Raw genomic sequence first — 18,395 nt, 5'->3', positions numbered from 1 at the left:
TCCTCCCAGCAAAGCAAATTAATTTAAATCTATAAAGAATACATTGCTGTGAGAACGCTACCTAAAATATAACTTGAGAGCAATTGGAAAGTTTAGAAAAATGTCTTTCAAGGAAAAATAATGAGCAGAATTACAGTAGAAACAGTTGCTATATGGATAAGGCAAAATATTTGACAAGGAAAACATCTCTGAGAAGAAAGCACAAGGGCAGAGCTATTATAGCCTCTGCGGCCTTTTCCCTCAGACTTCTTATTTTATAACATATTTCTAAAACGCAACACCCACAACTGTTTTTCTTCATCTATCAAAGCATAAAATTGCCAGTCCTTTGACCTAACTTAAATCAAGGAAGTAGCAATGTTAGGTTTAATTAAAAACAGCAAATATTTGTACAGCTGTCCCTGGTTTCACAGCACAGAAATAGGTTTAGCATCAAATCTTACAGTTTTAAATCCTCTGGGAACCATATACAAAAACATATAGGATCCTTCTGGCTGACTTGCCAAAGCCAGTAATGCCTTTTTTTGGAGTTATTTCAGGTGGGGCTCATTCAGCCTTACCATTTCCAACCCACTGTTTTCCTACTTGAGTTTTTTTTTCCCCCCGTGTGCCAAATGCAGCACTGTCAGGCTGACAAGTTTGGATGCATTTGATGCATTTCAGGGTTGTGAGTAATAATAGCAATAAAACTAAGGTAGGCTGAGAAGTTCTGATGGAAATGCTGGCTGGGCATTTCAGCAGTTGGTGTCACTTGGAGATGCAGGAGCCTCCAACAGCTCCACACTGATGATCCCTAAAGCTGGGAGGGGTTTGGAAGGAAATTATTCCTTGCTCCCCTTTTAAATTACTCATGGAAGCACGTTGTAAAATCCTTCAGCACCCGGCTTTATAAAGCTGCCCTCACAGGGCTGAGGCTGCACCTTGCACTGGCCAGGCCTGGCAAGGCAGGTCCCAGTGAGAACAGTGGAGAGATTTGCACCGCGCCCTGCTCTGCACCCAGATGGGGGTGTGCAAACCTCCCCCAAATCTGCCAAAATAAGCCTGGGGCAGGGCAGGGTGAGCGGCCACCCACCACGGGGTGAGAGATACGGAGGAGGGAAGGGAACAACAGGGCTTAAGAGGCTGCAGTCAGGCCTGTGTTGGGAGGGGAGGCTGATGGCTGGCCCGGCTGCTCTGCTCGAGTCCCTCGGGCACCAGGCAGAGGCTCTCCGCACACTCCGGGCAGTGTGGGGAGGCAGGGAAGATGGTGCAGCTACCCACCCTCCCTGCATCCTCCCACAGCCTTCCCAGGTCCAAAGTGATGGCACCGGCCGGCATGGCCCAGCCTGGCCCAGCTCAGGAGGGAAAACAGAGGTGGCTGGGCTTGGCTGGGTCTGGGAGCTGGAGAAAGCAGAGAGAAAAGCCCCGGGGAAAAGTCCTGAGGAAGAAGAGGAGGGTGGAGGCCTAACTCCCGTCAGCCTAGAGGAGCCCCGGCCACAGCAGCAGTTGCAGCTCAGGTTGAGGAGGCCTGAGACGCTGAGAGAGAAGGCTCTGTGCAGCAAGCTGTCCCGAGTAGTTGATGCAACCACCCGGCTTGTAACAGCAGAGCAGACCTTCCTGCTCCCCCTTGTACAGCAGCATCCTTTTCCTCTCCACCCAAAAGTAAGTAAGGGACAAAACCAATAACTCCTTTTTTGGGCTTTTTGCAGCAGAGCTGCTGACTGTGCTGATAACTGCATGTGCTGGGTTTTGTCCTGTGGGCTGAAAGTGTTTCATGTCCACTAATTTTCATTTAAACCTATAGCCTGCAATACTGTTAATAAGCTACTGATGGTTCAGTGTAGTTGCATCATAATGATTCGGGGGATAAAAATATTTTTGGTAGAATATCGGTTTGCTTTCACACAGAGCAGCCTGGAAAGATTACTCAGAGATCTTCCAAAAGTTAGTTTTGTACGCATAAATTTCCCTAAATGAGACAACAACAAGATGCAAAGATGACCAGTAACCTACAAATGAAATGTGACTGTGCCCAGCAGAGCCCATGGCATAATAGTACATCCAGCATATGAGACCCAACAAACATTTTCCTGAAAAAATCTTCAATTTTCCAATAAATGCAGTGATTATGCATTTTTATGCATGATTATTAACCTATAAGGAAAATTAAGAAAAAGTTTAGACACAAGCTTGCAAGTCGTGGTTTTAGGGGTTGGTTAAGCAGTCAGATATGTCTAAGTCAGACGACATGGGCACTGCCTCAAAACTTACCTTAGGATGAGTCTTAGGTGTACCACGTAAAACAAGAGTGCAGTTTATTAATCAGCTTTTAGTAGCAATGATGCATACCACAGAAACTCCATTAGTAGTTGTCACCAACCGTCAGGCCACTTGAGATACAATTAAAATCTGCTTTTTTTCCTTTATACCAATCTTCCCAGAGTGGACCAGCACAATATGGGAAGATGAAGAATAGGGAAGCAGCAAAGAATTAGCCACAAATTCTGATATGATGGTTAATTTTTTGTGGGGAAAAAAACAACAACTATGATTTTGGGTTTCTCAGTATATTGCTGATGAATTTCAGGTATTGCAAGATGCTGTTTTCACAGGTGCTAGACCAGTGCGCTGGGTCTGACTAGCTTTGTGATTGTTCACAGTTTGTGAAAAATTGCATCCAAGTTATCTTAAGTCAAGATACAACTCGCTCATGAATGCAATCACCAAGAGTCAGAAGCAAATTTTGAAGATTTGGATCCAAATTGCCTAGAGGTGGTAGGGGTGATAATGGAAGGTATCCATGAGTGTGTTAAAAATCAGCCAAAATTGTTAGATAACACATTTCAAAAATGAGAGTGCAGGGATAGTTTGGACTTCTGTGATACTAATTCTACAGCAAGACTGCTTCATTGCTTGTAATTAAAATTAAAAAAAAAAAAAAAAAAGCCATTTATTTTTGTACAAACAAATGTTGGTTTGATGAAATACAGCCATCTCAAGGAAGGTTTTATTTTCTTCCTCTTCTTTCCCAGAACTACCTTAATATTACTTGTGTGAAAGTATGTGTTCAGATACCACTGGGAATATAGTTTACTTTGGATTCTGATTTTCCTATTGCACTTGAAGCTAAGTTAGTTTTTTTCTTCACTGAAAACCCATTATCATGACCCATTGAGCTCTGGGACTTTTTCCCCCTTCCCTTTTACAGGAAGGTTACATAAATTCTGTGTTAGGTTTCTACAGACTCTGTGTCATGGATAACTGACCCTTTTAGCTGCAAGCAATTTCACTGTTGCAGATTTGATTTTGAAGCAAATTGGATTTCAAGGGATCCATTTATATTACAACCTCTGCATAAATTCACATGAACAAACCCTTATAAATAAGCTCTTGGCCAATGAGTTGGCCAAAATCCCTTCCACATGCCAGCCCTTGGTAACATGTCCTTCCACTCACTGTTTTTGAAGGAAGACTCTGGTTTTATGGCCCAGAGACAATCACACATGGTCAGCATTTGGCACTTCTCATTTCTTGGTACATTTAAATCTTTTTGGTCTTTCTTGGCAATCCTGACTTTCTTGTTTCTCATTTATTCCGTGTCTATTCCTTGGTTTCTTTTTAAAGTATTGGTACCGGTTTATCAGCTGAACTGATAAAAAGTTACTCTATACAATGGCACCAAAATAGATAGACAAAGGATTAGAGAAAATTTAGACTCAAGGAATGGAATGACAAAACTTAAGCAGTTCATTGCCTGTTAGTACTGGTAATACGCTCTGCTGAGTTCCACTGTATGTTAGACAGTACAGTTCCTCAGCAATTAATACCATGTGTTAATTTCTGATGAAAAGTGACACATTTGCAGGAACTTGGAGCAAGTCTTTTGCCAGTGACTGTGAGCACGTAATCACAGATTTTGTATGCAGTAAGGCCACAAAGTTTGCTTAGCCAAATGGTGTGTCTGAAGATGGGACGGGCAAGGGGCCCCTTTCCCCTCTCCTCAGGATCCAGATGGCTGCATCATCCCGTTGCCCACCTGGCTGTTTGTTGGCATCAGCACCCACAGGCAAACTCCTAGTGCCTAATGCCTTCACAAAGACGCCCTGTAATAACCACCACATTTTCTCTCTCCCGTAATTGCACACTGCCAAGGTGAACAGAACGGCCTTTTTTTAACAGAGTGAGAGATTCTGTATTTTAAGCAGCAATTTGAGTGCATCTGAAAAGGAAAAATAAAAGGTAGAAAACCTTCCCAAAATAGCAGTGTGTGGCTTGCCCTGGCTGTGCTCAGGTGCAGCTATGCATTACTCCAGCTTTTTGATAACATCCTGTCTCCTTTGCTGGAGTTACCGAAGGGTCGTTCAAACGGTACTAAATCAGAAATGTGGAGCGGATTGGACTGGGCCAATCTCAATGGCAGCCAGCAGGGAGTGGAATATAAATCATACTAAGAAGTTAAAATAGCCGTCCCATTTGCAAAACAGTCATGGTATTTTCTTTAAAGGGGAAAAGAAAACACTGTCCCTAAAAGGTGCCAGATTGGCAGGGTGGGATAATAAAAAAAAAACTTCTGACTGTGCAAGCTTCTCCCGCCCATGTGCTGCTATATTGCTGCTCTGCTGGCTGAGGAGGAAGAAGGTGGGGATCGAAAGTAGCATCAGCAGAGGTGCACATTTACCATAGTTCCCTTGCCCTGTATCTCCCAGTGAGGTGAAATAGTGCAGCTGCTGAGTCCATTCCTACAGGGAGCAAGTCACTTCACCAGGGCTTGAGCAGTAGCACAAAGACAAGCAGCAGTGCCAGTCATTTGTTCTGTTTTCCTACTCTATTTAGACCCATCTATTTAGACAAAAGAGAAACCACTAGTCCACTGCAGGCCAAACAATGGCACAAAATCAGGCATCACTGACTTTGGCCATGTGAACTGGAGACCAAGAGATAGCCTGCTTCCTGTGGGACAGCCAGCAAAGGCACAGCACAAGGACAGGCCTCTTCACCTAGGGGATCTGCACGTTTTGTGGGAGGAATATGGAAGGGATGGCTGTTCCTCAGTGACACTTCTATTGGTACTTAACAAGCTTGTTTTCTGGTTGCTGATTTCCTGAAACAAATTGGAGATGGGTTCTCAGTGCCAAAGTGACTAGTTCTTCCCTCTGTGAGAGATCTGAAGACTGATTCATAAATAATGGCTTAGGGGTGACGGAAACGAGATAAATTGCTTTCATTAGAATTCGCATAAAACAGCAGCAGATTTCTCGTTCGCCACCACGGATTGAACAAATGTGCCAGCATGCACGTTTCTCATTTTGCAGCCACTGATATTATGAAGTTGTTCCTGGACCTAATAGCTTTGAGCACTCATTTTTTAAAGTAATTGATATGAAGGCTGATCATGGAAAAGATTGCTTCACCCTCCATAAAGTTATTTGCAAGCTGTAGGCATTAATACTTGTTTCTGTGGATATTTTTTTTTAAATACTGACAAATGAGCGATCTGAAGTATTTCAAGTGAAGAATTGCCTCCAAGATCTTTCTGGAAGCTCAGAGGAAATATGCTTATGCAGTTCAATTTTATTAATACGATAGTGCTGCACGCCGCATGCATCTGCACCTGCTGTGTTAGAAAGAGTCTTTACAACAGCAAACCGCAGAATGAACTACACTAGGGGATTGTGGGATTATTTTTTCTTCAGAAATAGAAACTTTACGAGAAATTATTAACAACTCCAGCATTTTTTGATGGTACATGGCTTAGGAAAACTCTTCCAACTGCAATAGTTTTAGAAAATGAGAGACGGGTAACGACGGGAGGTGGGGCTCATAGAACCATAGAATTGTTAAGATTGGGAAAGACCTCTAACATCATCCAGTCCAACCATCAGCCCATCCCCACCATGCCCACTGACCGTGTCCCTCAGTGCCACAGCTATATTGGATCTTAACACGTCCAGGGATGGTGACTCCACCATCTCCCTGGGCAGCCTGTGCCACAGCCTCACTGCTCTTTCCATGAAGAAATGTTTCCTAATATCCAACCTGAACCTTCCCTGGTGCAACTTAAGGCTATCAACTCTTATCCTATCGCTGTTGACTGGGAGAAGAGGCCAAACCCTGCCTTGTCACATCCTCCTTTCAGGGTTTTGTGGAGAGCAATAAGATCTCACCTGAGCCTCCTCTTCTCTGGACTAAACAACTAAACAATTGCTCAGCTGCTTCTCATAGAACTTATGCTACAGATCATTCACCCTTCATCTCCCCCATGAAGTTTTCATGGTATCTTAGCTGTGCATGAGCAGCCCAAGCCGCTTTCCCTTTAGAATCATCAGAGAGAAGGAGGCAATTCCTTTTTCAGTTCATTCTAAAATGGGCATCTAAGCTGGGTCTGGTAAACTCTTCCTGTTCTACCCACTGACCACATGAAGAACCTCCAGGAGGAAACTGTCCCTGACTTTCACATTACTTTCAAAATGAGCATTTTATTCGTCCAGAGGTTGACCTATGCTGAGAAACTATTCTAGAAAAATATAAAATAGGTCAGTGGGGGTGGAGGCACTGAGTTACCAGGATTGGGCATCAGGAGTTCTGGCACTTCCCACGCTAACTCCAAGATTTTGGTCTGCTGACCATGGAGAGCATCCAGCACCTGGACCAGGGCAGCACTGCTGCCAGTCTGCCCTCAGTGGAAATTTTGTCTACAAGGGCGTATGGAGATTAAGGAAAAAATGTTGAGGGTTGGCAGTGGGCCAGAGTCAAAAATTTGAGCGTGCAAAAGGAAAAGGCAGCTGTCTGTTAAAGCCAGCTGTAGGAATATGTTTGATGGGTCAGGTCGGCGTTTCAGAGTAAAATAAAAGATGGAAGCAAGCAGTTTGTATCTTTTCTAAAGGAGCCTTTATAAAAGCGGCTCTTCATACACTTGAAGCAAGTTTGTGGATAGTATCAATTTTACATTAAGGTTCAAAAATAAAAGCTGGGCCATCAGAAACATCCTGAAACTTCAGCCTACCACTGAGTGACAACTGCATGAAACAAACTCAGAGCAGTGGAAAATTTTAAGCCATAAATTAGAGAGCCTTGAAATTAGTAGGCCATGGTGTTTTTATTCTGGGGGAGGTTCTTTATTAACTCATCTGTCTAAACATATGGATCTTGACAAATGAAAACTGCAGGGAGGATCTGCTCCTGTCCTGCAATTGAAAACACTTCAAATCACTGCAGATATTCTTGTTAGCATCTCTTAAATGGCAAAATACCACATGAACTGCTGCTCGCTATCAGTTCAGCTCACAAGGGTCCTGCTTCCTGAAGTTAAAACGGAAAGAATTTTTGGTCTGAAACTTTTGCTCCAGTTAGTTATGATCTACTTCTACTGATGTATCCTAAAGCTCCCATGTGCTGGACACCTGCGAAAGCGAGCAAAGCGAGCTTGTTTACTTAGCGCAATTTATTTGACCTCTTAATATATTTGAGTAAGGATTTTATACCTAAGGCAACTTTACAGAACAGATTTGAAAGGTGACCTTCAAAGGAAACATCAAAATCTTTCTGAAAAAGGAAACTTTGGAAATATATGTGAAAAAGGCTGCTTTTCAGCTAACCTCCTGACTCAGGACTCCCTGGATTTCAGCACGGGGCGTGCCAGAGCGATGAGTTCACCTTGCTCACAGCAGACCCACAACTGCTATTGTACAATACCTAAGGGCCCAAGAATGGTATCGGATGGCTAGTTCAGAAATTTCCACACTGAATGCCTTCTGCTTGCTGGCTGGAGTAACCATACAGCACTGTTTTCAATGTTAACCCACATTTCAATTCCTCAACTGCAAATCCTTTTTGCTGTTACCATTATGAAGCTGGGATTGTCTGGGTGACAGGGATTTTTAAAAGCTGATTTCTTTGTTTCTTTTAATAACAAAGGCAAAACCCACAATAAGTCTAAACCTGCATGCTTTTAAGAATAACTCTAAAACTCAATTTCCTCTCAGCTAAAAGCACAAGCTGCCACTAACTAGAAGAGTAAATACATCAAGTGTAGAAGGTAAGAGGTGCCAAAATCTGGTGTGTGACATAAGCTGTGGGAGAAGGCTCCTCTGTTCCTTGCAGTTTATCTAGATGAGTTCATTGTGTGGGGGACTTTGGGAAGGCAGAGGCTCTGACTGAGACCACATGTGCATATCCATTTTAGGCTGGCAGAGGCTGATCCTACTGCCTGAAGATGTTTTGTCCTTTTCACACCCAAATGTGCCTTCCCACTGTTGAGGTACTCCTCTCTTCATGCTGACATGAGCAAACCAGGTTGGGGAACTATTGTGAGTTAAAACTCTGCTTCTACCACCTGCTTCATTCACCTTCTTAGGCAGAGGTAGGAGCGGATGGGGATGGAGAGGGATGTGCTTCTTTTAGTAGATGTGCTCGCAAGCTACATTGGCCCAGCTCAGTGGCAGGCAAAAACTTTCTAACTATGCACATTCATCTCTGATATAGTGAGATGATCTAGCACTGGTTGCCCCTGCAAGACAAGGACCCACAGCCAGCAGCACTACTGATCTTTCAGGAGAAACCAGCAGGCAGAACATTCTATGAGTTGCAGTTTGTGAGGTTGCCTGGAATGGGTTAAGAAATGCATTTGCCCCAGCAGTGTAGTTGTTATCAAAGCACTTCTCAGCTCCAGATCTTGCTACATCAGAGGGACTGGGGAGTCCTCATGTTTCATCATGGTGCACAACCAGCAGAGCTGTCAGGGTATCCTGCCTCACTGGCAATCCCAGTCACCTCACAGATGAGATGAAGGACACCACACAGAAATGGTGTTTCAGAGGACTCCTGTCACATTGTGCCCTTGGGGGCCATTGGGAGCTCTCAGGAGATGTCTGGATATAACATTTTCCTGAGATCCTACCCTTGCCTGTCAGTGTAGGGGAAGTTGAATTGCTGAGAACAGCTACTAAAGCTCTGTCTGATAGAAACAGAATTAAAAAACATAATCACTGATGCCTGGGGAAGGCAAATGACCCTTAAAAGTGAATAGGTGAAACAGCTACCCGAGGATTTCTGCCAAGTGAGTTTGCAGCAGTATTTAGTGGTTACACTACATGTGTCTCAAAACTAAAGATGTTTCACACTAAATCAGAGATGAACGTGCATAGTTAGGAAGTTTCTGTCAAGAAAATCATGCCTGGAAAACTCAGGGGAGCATTATTTTTCACCCACTTCTTTTTGCTTTTATTTTTAGGATAGCATTGAGTTTAGAAACATCTGTACTCACATGGCTTTACAAAGAGAGGGACAGCAATTTGAGAAAGACTTGCATGAAGCACACCAGTGTCTGAAGATGATCATCGAGAAGCATATTTGTTCACTGGCAGTTTTCCCCTCAGAATCCTATATCCCAGTCCGATCTGCTCTGAGACAAATCCTGCAAAATCTCCTGGCAATGTGAAACAGCAGACTGGCCAAGGAACGAGTATTGCACATGAGCTGTAATAGTTCTGTAAAAATCACAGATAACTTGAAAGGTGAATCCTGGAGATGTTACTGTAGCAAGAGTTCCCTCTGACTTTACATTAGTGGAGACTTCCCAATGGAGATGATATTGCTGTAAAGTATTGAACAACTTTCCCATATCAAACTCATACCAAAGTCATATAAATGGGAGCTGGGAACATCTCCAGAAGTTTCTCTGGAGGAACAGGAACAAATTCTTAAATAGTAAGGTTTCAAAATGGAGACAGAACGATAGAGGCTGATACAACAACCATCAGAAATCTTTATATTTTCATCGCATCTCAGGAAAATAAGTTTGCAAGTAATTCTTTATGGAGTGGAAGCTTGATAGAGACAGAGAAAATATGGTGTATGAGCATGGACCACTTCAAGAGGAGGTATACAGCCTGATTACACTGCAAATAAAGGCAGCCTGCTAAATCTTTATTACATTTTACTATAGTCAGCCAACAAATCAATGGAAAGGTGAAGGTGTGATATCTTCCACGGAGTAAAGAAAAAGAGAAGAAAAAATATGTGAGACCTGTGGGATCAATTGCTTTAAAGCAATAAAAGGCCTTGGTAGATGATCCAGTGGAAGTGAATGGAAAGCAAAGCAAAAGAGGCATTAACACAGTGAAGCAAAGGTATTTATAAACTGAGGTGAAACATTTGTGAAGATTGCTTTGCAGAGCTTTCTCAGCCCCTGTGACTGCGTAGCAGACAGCATAAAATTCTGCTCTCCTACTGCCAAATCAGGAGGGTTTATGAAGTCACTTACTTCTGTCAAACAGCTGCAGCTGTAATGCTGAAAAGAGGCATTCCCCCCCTCTTTTTTGCAATAAGATTTAATGTCTGTGTGATTGCTGAGTAGGAATAACGGCTTGTAAAACCTTTTTTTTTTTTTTTTTTATTTTTTAAGGGATAAATTAAGCTCCTTTTAACTGTGATTTGGGTAGTAGGTGAGGGAATTTTGTAGACCATGAGATAGAAAAGTATCTCTTTCCATTGGCTGGAGGAGTGAATTTCCACATGTCATTTTTTTTTTTTTCTTTCTCTTTTTTATTTTATTTTATTTTATTTTATTTTATTTTATTTTATTTTATTTATGTGTGATAACGAACATCATCAGCTGAATACTTTCCGAGTGTGCTTCCATATTCCGATTGATTTGCCATATTTTATGTTCACACTTTAAATGTTACACTGGTATCTTTCATTCTCACAGCTATAATTGAGGCTACCTCGAAACACTTATTCACTGGTTCTTAGTGTGAGTGCAGAAAACTGCCCTAAGTTGAAATTCTGGGGTATGCCACAGCTTGGAATTCATTTAGTAATGGGAAGAAAAACCATAAAGATTGGGTCAGAACAAGATACCTCTTTTTTTTTTTTTTTTCCTTTTTTTCCCTCTTTTAAATGTGACTCCATCCCCCAAAGGAAATGGGAAAGAGGGTTTCAGCAGTGCTTGCTGAAATGTGATTTCCAGGGCAACTGTGAGCCCAAAAGCAAGAAGCAAACAAACCAAGCTCAAGGCTGCATTTATACAAAGGTATTACTTGCATCCCCACATCAGTATTGGTGAACATGTATCTGCTGTCACCGACACCATTCTTCACAGAAAGGGACAGAAGTCTGAAAAAGTCTTGTGAAATGAGCCTTGAGACCATTTTCCTCATGTTGATCCCTCAGAGGAGAGATTCATGGGCAACAGAGATGCTGAGGGAAGGACTCCAAATGAAGACAGTTCCAACCCTGAGGTCCTCCTCCCCTATGCTCCACAAAGGGCTGCCATCACCCTGCTTTGGAGTGACAGCCACCAGCTAGAACCCCGAGCCACCAAAACTGAGCCACCATTTGGGCAAGCCACATTCTGGATTTCTACAGTTGTTTCTACTTCTTCGTGCTCTCGTGCACAAGCACTATATTCCAGTGCTTGTGTTCCTTCAGCAGGGCATTAGGCCTGAACACTAACATTTTTATCTTCAGTACTATTAAAAAATCATTGAAAAGAAAAGCTTTCACAAGAACTCTCTGCACCCATCACTTTCATCTACTCCAATACATGGCAGTCCTGATCTGAAGAAGAGCAAAAGCAAAATCCCACTGTATTTCCTACAGCCAGAATTAGAGCTATGCTATCAAGCTCTCATCAGAGAGACATCATCAGGGCTGCTGACATGGTTGGCATTGGAAAGCTCTGAAAAAACCCATCAGGCTGATTTCAACACTCTTTGCTCAGCTGCATGCATGTGCGCACAAAATTAATGACCAAGTACAGAGGTATAAAAGTATTTGGCAGGTAATTTTCTCTTCAGGCTTCTAAGAAACTAGCAAGTGCTATATATTAAAAGTACGTTACATCTGAAAAAAAAACTAAAAAAAAAGTCCATTCACAGTTCCACCAAATTGGACAGGTTTCCTAATGGATGGCTCTAGGCCTGAAGAGTTCCCTATCAGGTAAGAAGCACAAAACCCAGAGACTTAGGGGAAATTTCAGTCTTCTGAATATTACTCTCCATGTTATTTTATGAGAATCACTGTTTATGCTGAAAATTTCCAGAACTCTTTCTTTCCCAAACATTCCCACTTAAAATGAATATTTTTAGTCAAGGTCATTTAAAAAGAAAACATTGTTAAATTCTTTGAAATTCTGGCTAGAAATTTAAGAATCCCTTGGGAAACGTCATCTTGCATCTGACTGCACAGCACAGGTTTTCAATCCCTTTCCTTGTCTTCAAGACGATGGTGCTTCTAAGTCAGAGAGCAATGGTTTCTCAGGCTCTGAATCTGCAAACACTTTGAGTATGGTTTCGTGACTCAAAGTGCTCATGTTACTGTGGTTTAATATGTTACCACCCATCAGCTGAGCTGTGGCAACTGCCTCTGTGCATACAATTAGCTCACCCTAATTGCAAAATGTGCAACTCACCCCCTTTTAGGAGATCAGTGCAGCTGCACATTTATATCAGGTTACCCTTTGGCACATTTGAGACTCGAGGCCCCATTTCATCATGCCTTAATCAAGATGAAGCGTGGTAGAAGATATTAACATCTGACATACCTCTGGGGTGGGGATTCACAGCTCGCCTTTTTTTGTGGTGAATTCCTGCACAGCAAACAACCTTGAGCTGCTCTCTGCAGTATGTCCTCTGCTACATGGTGGGTGAAAATCAGAGCATTGGAAAGAACAACCTGAAATGTCCTTTCCTGCCTCCAACATGGGAAGCAAGGATGGTGCATAAGAACCAATAGCTGCCTTCGCTCAGTGGTGGCTATGTCACCAGATCATGTGTTACAGTCAACCTGAAAGCTTACTTTTAAGTTTAGATAGTCTACTTTGGGTTTTGATGGTGAATGAATGCTGTTCACACCTCTGGGATTTCACATAACCAACTTGACATCCTGCTCCTGAGCATCTGTGTTTTACAGCCTTCCATATGTGTCTTGTCTTTTCTGTTATGCTTTCCAAATACCACCACCCAATTTAGCACAACTGCTGTGCATATGATCCAAAAAGCCAGCCTGTTCAGCTGGCTTGTGTATTTCTATCTCCAGCTACCAGGCATCTGATAGAACAGCTTCCTCCTCCTTACCAGCCCTTCTGGGCTTTGATGTCTCAAATCCTTATCCACGTGAGCGGCCCTTGCTTGAAGATGGGCTCTGTTGCTCCAACTGGGTCTTTCTGCAGCAGCATCTGAAGGATCAGCATGTTCTTCACTAGCACACTGTCTTTCAAGCACAAGATGCACTTGCTACAGCAGGAAATTAGTGAACAAGCAGCTGAACTGGCAAAGAAGCCCTGAGCATGAAGGTTCTATCTAAAAGCATTTTCCCATTATACCCAGCACCTGAGGCTCAGGTAACAAAGTGGGGCAAAGTGGTCCAGGAAAATGGAAAAAATGTATATGAGTAGTGAGGCAATAAAAATGTACATGCACACCCTTTTTATTACATGTGTAGGAGTACTTGAATTTTATTTCCAAAATCTAAATATTGATGAAAATTCAAGACTGAAAAAATAAATTAAAAGGGAAGGTCAATGATTTTTCAGTAGATGATTTTTTTTCCCTAAATAAACTTAATGCTGACTGCCTTGCATCTTATTTTAGCAGCTTGAAATAGTCTGAGATTTAAAACAGAGAAGAACTTTGGAACATTTTTTCCTGAAGGTGTTTTTGCTTTGACCAGTCCCACATTCAGGTAATGTTTTTATATCCCAGTAATAAATGTCACCACTTTTGAGCAACACACCTGTGCTCGTGAATCTCTAATTCTGGGATTGCTTTTGCCTTTCAAACTGCAAAGCAGTTTCAAACAAGCACAGCTGTTTTGTTTGTCAGACATGGAAGTGTGTTTCCTTCACAGCCAGCTCCAAATATGTAGTCCTAGATTGATGCCAGCCTAAATGTGCAATATCTGATGGACCACCACCAGTTAGAAATTGGGTATTTTCAACCAGTTTAAGCTGAATACACCATTTCTCAGAAGCATCAGTCGCTGCGAGTCTATTCAGACAATTCAGAGGTTGCTACGTTTGTGTTTAGTAATGTGCAAATTGGCACATGCTACAAATATGCAGTGCAGCGCTTCCCAAGCTGCTCTAGGATAAGTTTGTTGTAGCTGCAGCCTGCCATGCTCAGGTTCCTCTCTCCACTTCCTCTGTGGCAATTACAGAACAGGACAGTTCGCAGAGAGCACCGTTATGGTGGTGGCACACAGGAAGCAAAGGAAAGAAGAGCTGCCAGAGATACATTTTCCTACTGTTCCTTCAGTTAACTCCTCGTATCAGCATAGTGCAAGTACGTATCTTGCTCCAAAAGTAATGCCTCCTATTTATTTACATGGAAACTACAACAGATACAAAGAGCACAGTAATCCCATTCAGTAGAGCAAATTCTTGGCTACAAAACACTATTTTTTTCAGCACAGCCATCACCAATTAACTGTGCATTTTCACCAGCGATGAACACGAGCCCGCCTACCACACTTGTAAAAATGTGAACCAGAGGAGGTGACCACTGTTCCACAGCACCACGCTGCCCACACATAAATGTTCAGTAAGCTCTGATGAACATCAGTGGGTGCCATTTTCATACTGCGCCTCCATGTGAGATGCCTTCTTGTCAGAGCGTCCCTCTCCTGTCCTCTGTCATACGGCAACAAAATGTAATGGGATATTGGTGGGAAGGTTCAAACTCTGCTGCCAGATCACCAATATTTACTTCTGAAGTCGTGGGCCAAAGTAATGACATAGGAGGCATTATTTTTGGAGCAGCCCTCAGCAGTGACAAACCGTTGCCCTGATGGCTCCTGAATGGCGGATAGAACTGGACAGGCTTTAAGGACCCTTCCAACCCAAACCATCCTTCGATTTTGGCACATATTTCTATATTGGTATAAGCCGCGCTTTCTCGGCCCTGCCCTTCCCTGGAGAGGCGCGCAGCCCCTCCGGCCCCGAGGCGCCATTTTGTGCCGTCGAAGCGCCCCACGCAGAGGGCGCGCAGCCGCGGAGGTTGCGCGGGGGCGCAGTTTCGGCGGCCGCCCAGCGGGTGGCGCTGTCGAGTCGCCGACGGGGCGCTGCGCTGCGCTACGCCGGGCTGCGCGGAGTGTGGCCGCCGTGCATGAGGCGGGTAAAAAGGCGGCCGATAAATAAACAGCGCTGATGTGCACATGGAGGCGAGATCGAGCCTCTTCCCTAAAGGAGCTGCTCATCATTTTTCTTTTTGCCTTTTTAAATAACTCCTGATGAGTCAGGCGTGACATGGCTCCTGCAGCCCTCACAGATAATTAAGCAATTCATACCTTATGTCTGTGGGCAGACTCTGCTGTCAAAATTCAGGCCCATCCTGGAGCTGGCTGAAGTGTTTTCTTTTGGAAAGATAAATCTCTTACTTTCCCCAACCTTTGATTAACTAATCTTAAATACCAAGCTGGTATAGTAGGAAATTTGCTTGTGTGGGCCATTGCGTTTGAAGCAGAGGAGTCAGGCTGTTACACGACTCTTCTCTGTGCATCCCTCCTTCCACTGGGAAGACTCTCAGAGATGAACAGAGCAAGAAGCTTTTCATTTCTGTAGTGTAAGTTGACAAAGTGCAGCTTTGTCAGCTCTGATGTTGCAGAACCCAGTGAGACTTTCTAGTATGGTCTGTTGTTACAGGAACATTTTTGTTATTTTTTAAAACCACTTTTAATACATTCACAACCAGTGTTCCATACCTCATCAGTGTGTAGTAGCTATCTGTCATTTCTGTAGCTGATGTTTTGCAAAATTGAAATGGATGGACTCCAGGCTCTTACTGACACTGATCCTGCTGCAGCATCTATGCCAGAGTCAGCAGGGACAGGTCCTGCTTCCAGCACAGGTTACACACACAGTCACAGCACAGCTGAGGCTGGCTGTCCTTCCGCTCCATCCCCTTCCCCAGCAGGGACACCCAGAGCAGGGTGCCCAGGGCCACGTCCAGGCAGCTCTGGGAGATCCCCAAGGAGGAGACCCCACAGCTCCATTTACAAGTGTTGACAAAATGTACTGCAAAATGGGTGAATTGTCTTTGGTTTCATGAACGGTGTTAATTCTAATACCTGTGTTATCAATCACAGAATTGTAGAATCATGAAATGGCTTGGTTTGGAAAGCACCTTAAAGCCCACCTATTTCCAACTCCTTGACACGGGCAGTCCTAACCAGCAGCTCAGGCTGCCTAGGGCCCCATCCAACCTGGCCTTGAGATTCTCCAGGGATGGGACGCTGTGTCAGCCTCAGCACATCTGGACTCTGAGAGTGCAAGATTAAACTTGTGCTAGGGGTGAAACAGGCTTTGTTGTTGAGCCACATTTACCCTTTGCAACACAAAGAGGTAAATTAAAACAGGCAAAGAAATTAAGCTTTGTGTCAAGGAATCCTCCATTAGAGGTGGAAAAGTCAATGCTGAACTAGGATGGTTTATTTCATAACTGCACTGTCCAAACCACTTCTTAGATTAATGGCTTACTTCCATTATTTTAGCAAAGGTGTATCTCAGTCTGCATGTAATATTTTAAACTGGGGGACTCCTGGTGCTTTCCAGATTGGCAAGTCCATAATCACATAGAATAGTACCATGGAAGAACAACTCATGCAAAGGGAGGAAAAAATGAATACAGTTAAGAAAATGCAGATGCAACACAAATGTCAGGAGGGTTTTTCCAGTTGCTGGATGTGGCAGATGGTGGAAGAGTACCTCTAGGACATACTGGTTTATTCTTCACTCTGGCACATGCTGAACTAATCTGAAGAAAGGAACAGCAGGCACTAGAATTAATATCAGTGTTTGATAGAAAACCTTTATTTTTTTTTTAAATGAGAAAAGCAGTCATGGGGAGTAATTCTGAACTGGCAGAGAGATGGGATGGATGATTGAATAGATTCTTTCCATCTCCACATTTTGTGATCTATGAACTCACCTTTGGGAAACTTTTCTCATTTCAGGCTGAGTCTCGGTCTCCCACGTCTGTTGTAAGAAGGTGGGCCATTAACCTCACCCTGCGCAGCATTAATGCTACCTCCGTGCTTTGGCTTCAGAAGGTAAGAAGATATTTCAGCACTACGAAACTTTCACTTAGACTGACTTTTCTTCCATTTGTTTTCTTCCTGGAGGCCTCCCTGTAGTATTTCCCACCAGTGCTCCACACTGCAGGCCAGAGATACCACAGTTAGCTGGCCAGTGCTGGAGACCAAGGCTACTCCATTATCAGCTGTTTGCTGCAACAAGACTTCTGTAATTTTCTTTTGCTTCTCAGCCCATTCCTACAGGCAGAAGGAGAGACAGCACTGAAATATGCTGTCCAGTGCAATTTCCAATGTAAAGGACATCTTTTGGGCCCCTAGCAGAATGTTCGCTTGCCAAAGACTGTCAGAGAGCCCTGGGTTACTTGGAAGACCTGAGAACCTCTGGAGCTCCATACCACTGTAAACATCAAGTTAATGCTTAGCAAGCATGGTTGCATCCTCAGCCAGTAATCCCACTTAACAGGACTCACCAATGCAGTGAGGCTTATTGGCAAGCATCCAAGTCATTCGTAGAATAGAATCATAGAATTGTTAAGGCTAGAAAAGACCTCTAAGATCATCCAGTCCAACTGCTGACCCATCCCCACCAAGCCCACTAACCATGTCCCTCAGTGCCACATCTACACATTTCTCAAACACCTCTGGGGATGGTGACTTCACCACATCCCTGAGCAGGCTGTGCCAATGCTTTAGCACACTTTTGGAGAAGAAATTGTAGCTTTTTCTCCAGGCAACTGTTTCTGTAGCCACAAATCCACAATCCAAAGCAATGTCTAATTTAATTTACACCTAAACTGATGTGAAGAGGAAGTAATGTGGGTATCTAATCAGGAAGAAAGCAATAACCTGGATAAAGAGGGAAAAGGCAGCACTTAACTCATTTCAGCTGGAACAGTTTGACATGACTTGGAGCTAAGGGGACAGCATCAGCCTAAGGCTCCAGTGCTCTGCAGCTTTTCTTCTTCTCATTAATCCCTTCAAATTAAAGATGGTGTAAATCCATGGAACTAACAGTGTGTAATTTTTTTTTTGCACAAAACTGAATTCTGTGGGGGTAGAGACAAGGTACCATCAAAATAATAAAAACAAAACAAAAAGAGAAAAAAAGAAAGTCTCATTGTCTTTATATTTGTTTTCAGACTGGAGCTTCGTAATCAAGAGAAGGGATGTGCTGACCTCTCACTTGGGTGCTCCTCAACTCCATCTCTGCCACTGGTCTTTAGAGCAAGCATGCTCCGTGGTCCTCTCCAAACCCTTAGACACTCAGGGCGATCAGGAGTCTGTGCTGGTCTTGCCACAGATTTCCTGTGTGGTCTTGGATGGGGAAGGTGTCTGTGTGCCTCAGTTTTTCCATCTGTAAAATAAGAATGATGTTACACGGTTTC

The 18,395-nt window shown here is 43.3% G+C and overlaps 1 protein-coding gene across 1 annotated transcript; it reads left to right on the top strand.

The window, feature by feature from the left end:
* Window positions 1-1,155: 1,155 nt before the first annotated feature.
* DLEU7 (deleted in lymphocytic leukemia 7) lies at window positions 1,156-9,415 on the top strand. The gene is made up of 2 exons (XM_048964772.1): window positions 1,156-1,641; window positions 9,209-9,415. The coding sequence occupies exons 1-2, from the start codon at window positions 1,156-1,158 to the stop codon at window positions 9,413-9,415; spliced, it is 693 nt and encodes a 230-aa protein (XP_048820729.1).
* The last annotated feature ends 8,980 nt before the right edge of the window (window positions 9,416-18,395 follow it).

This window comes from Lagopus muta, chromosome 1 (assembly GCF_023343835.1).
Source record: "Lagopus muta isolate bLagMut1 chromosome 1, bLagMut1 primary, whole genome shotgun sequence".
NCBI lineage: Eukaryota > Metazoa > Chordata > Aves > Galliformes > Phasianidae > Lagopus > Lagopus muta.
Note: the sequence above shows the minus strand (reverse complement) of the source record. Positions and strands in the feature narration are given on the sequence as shown.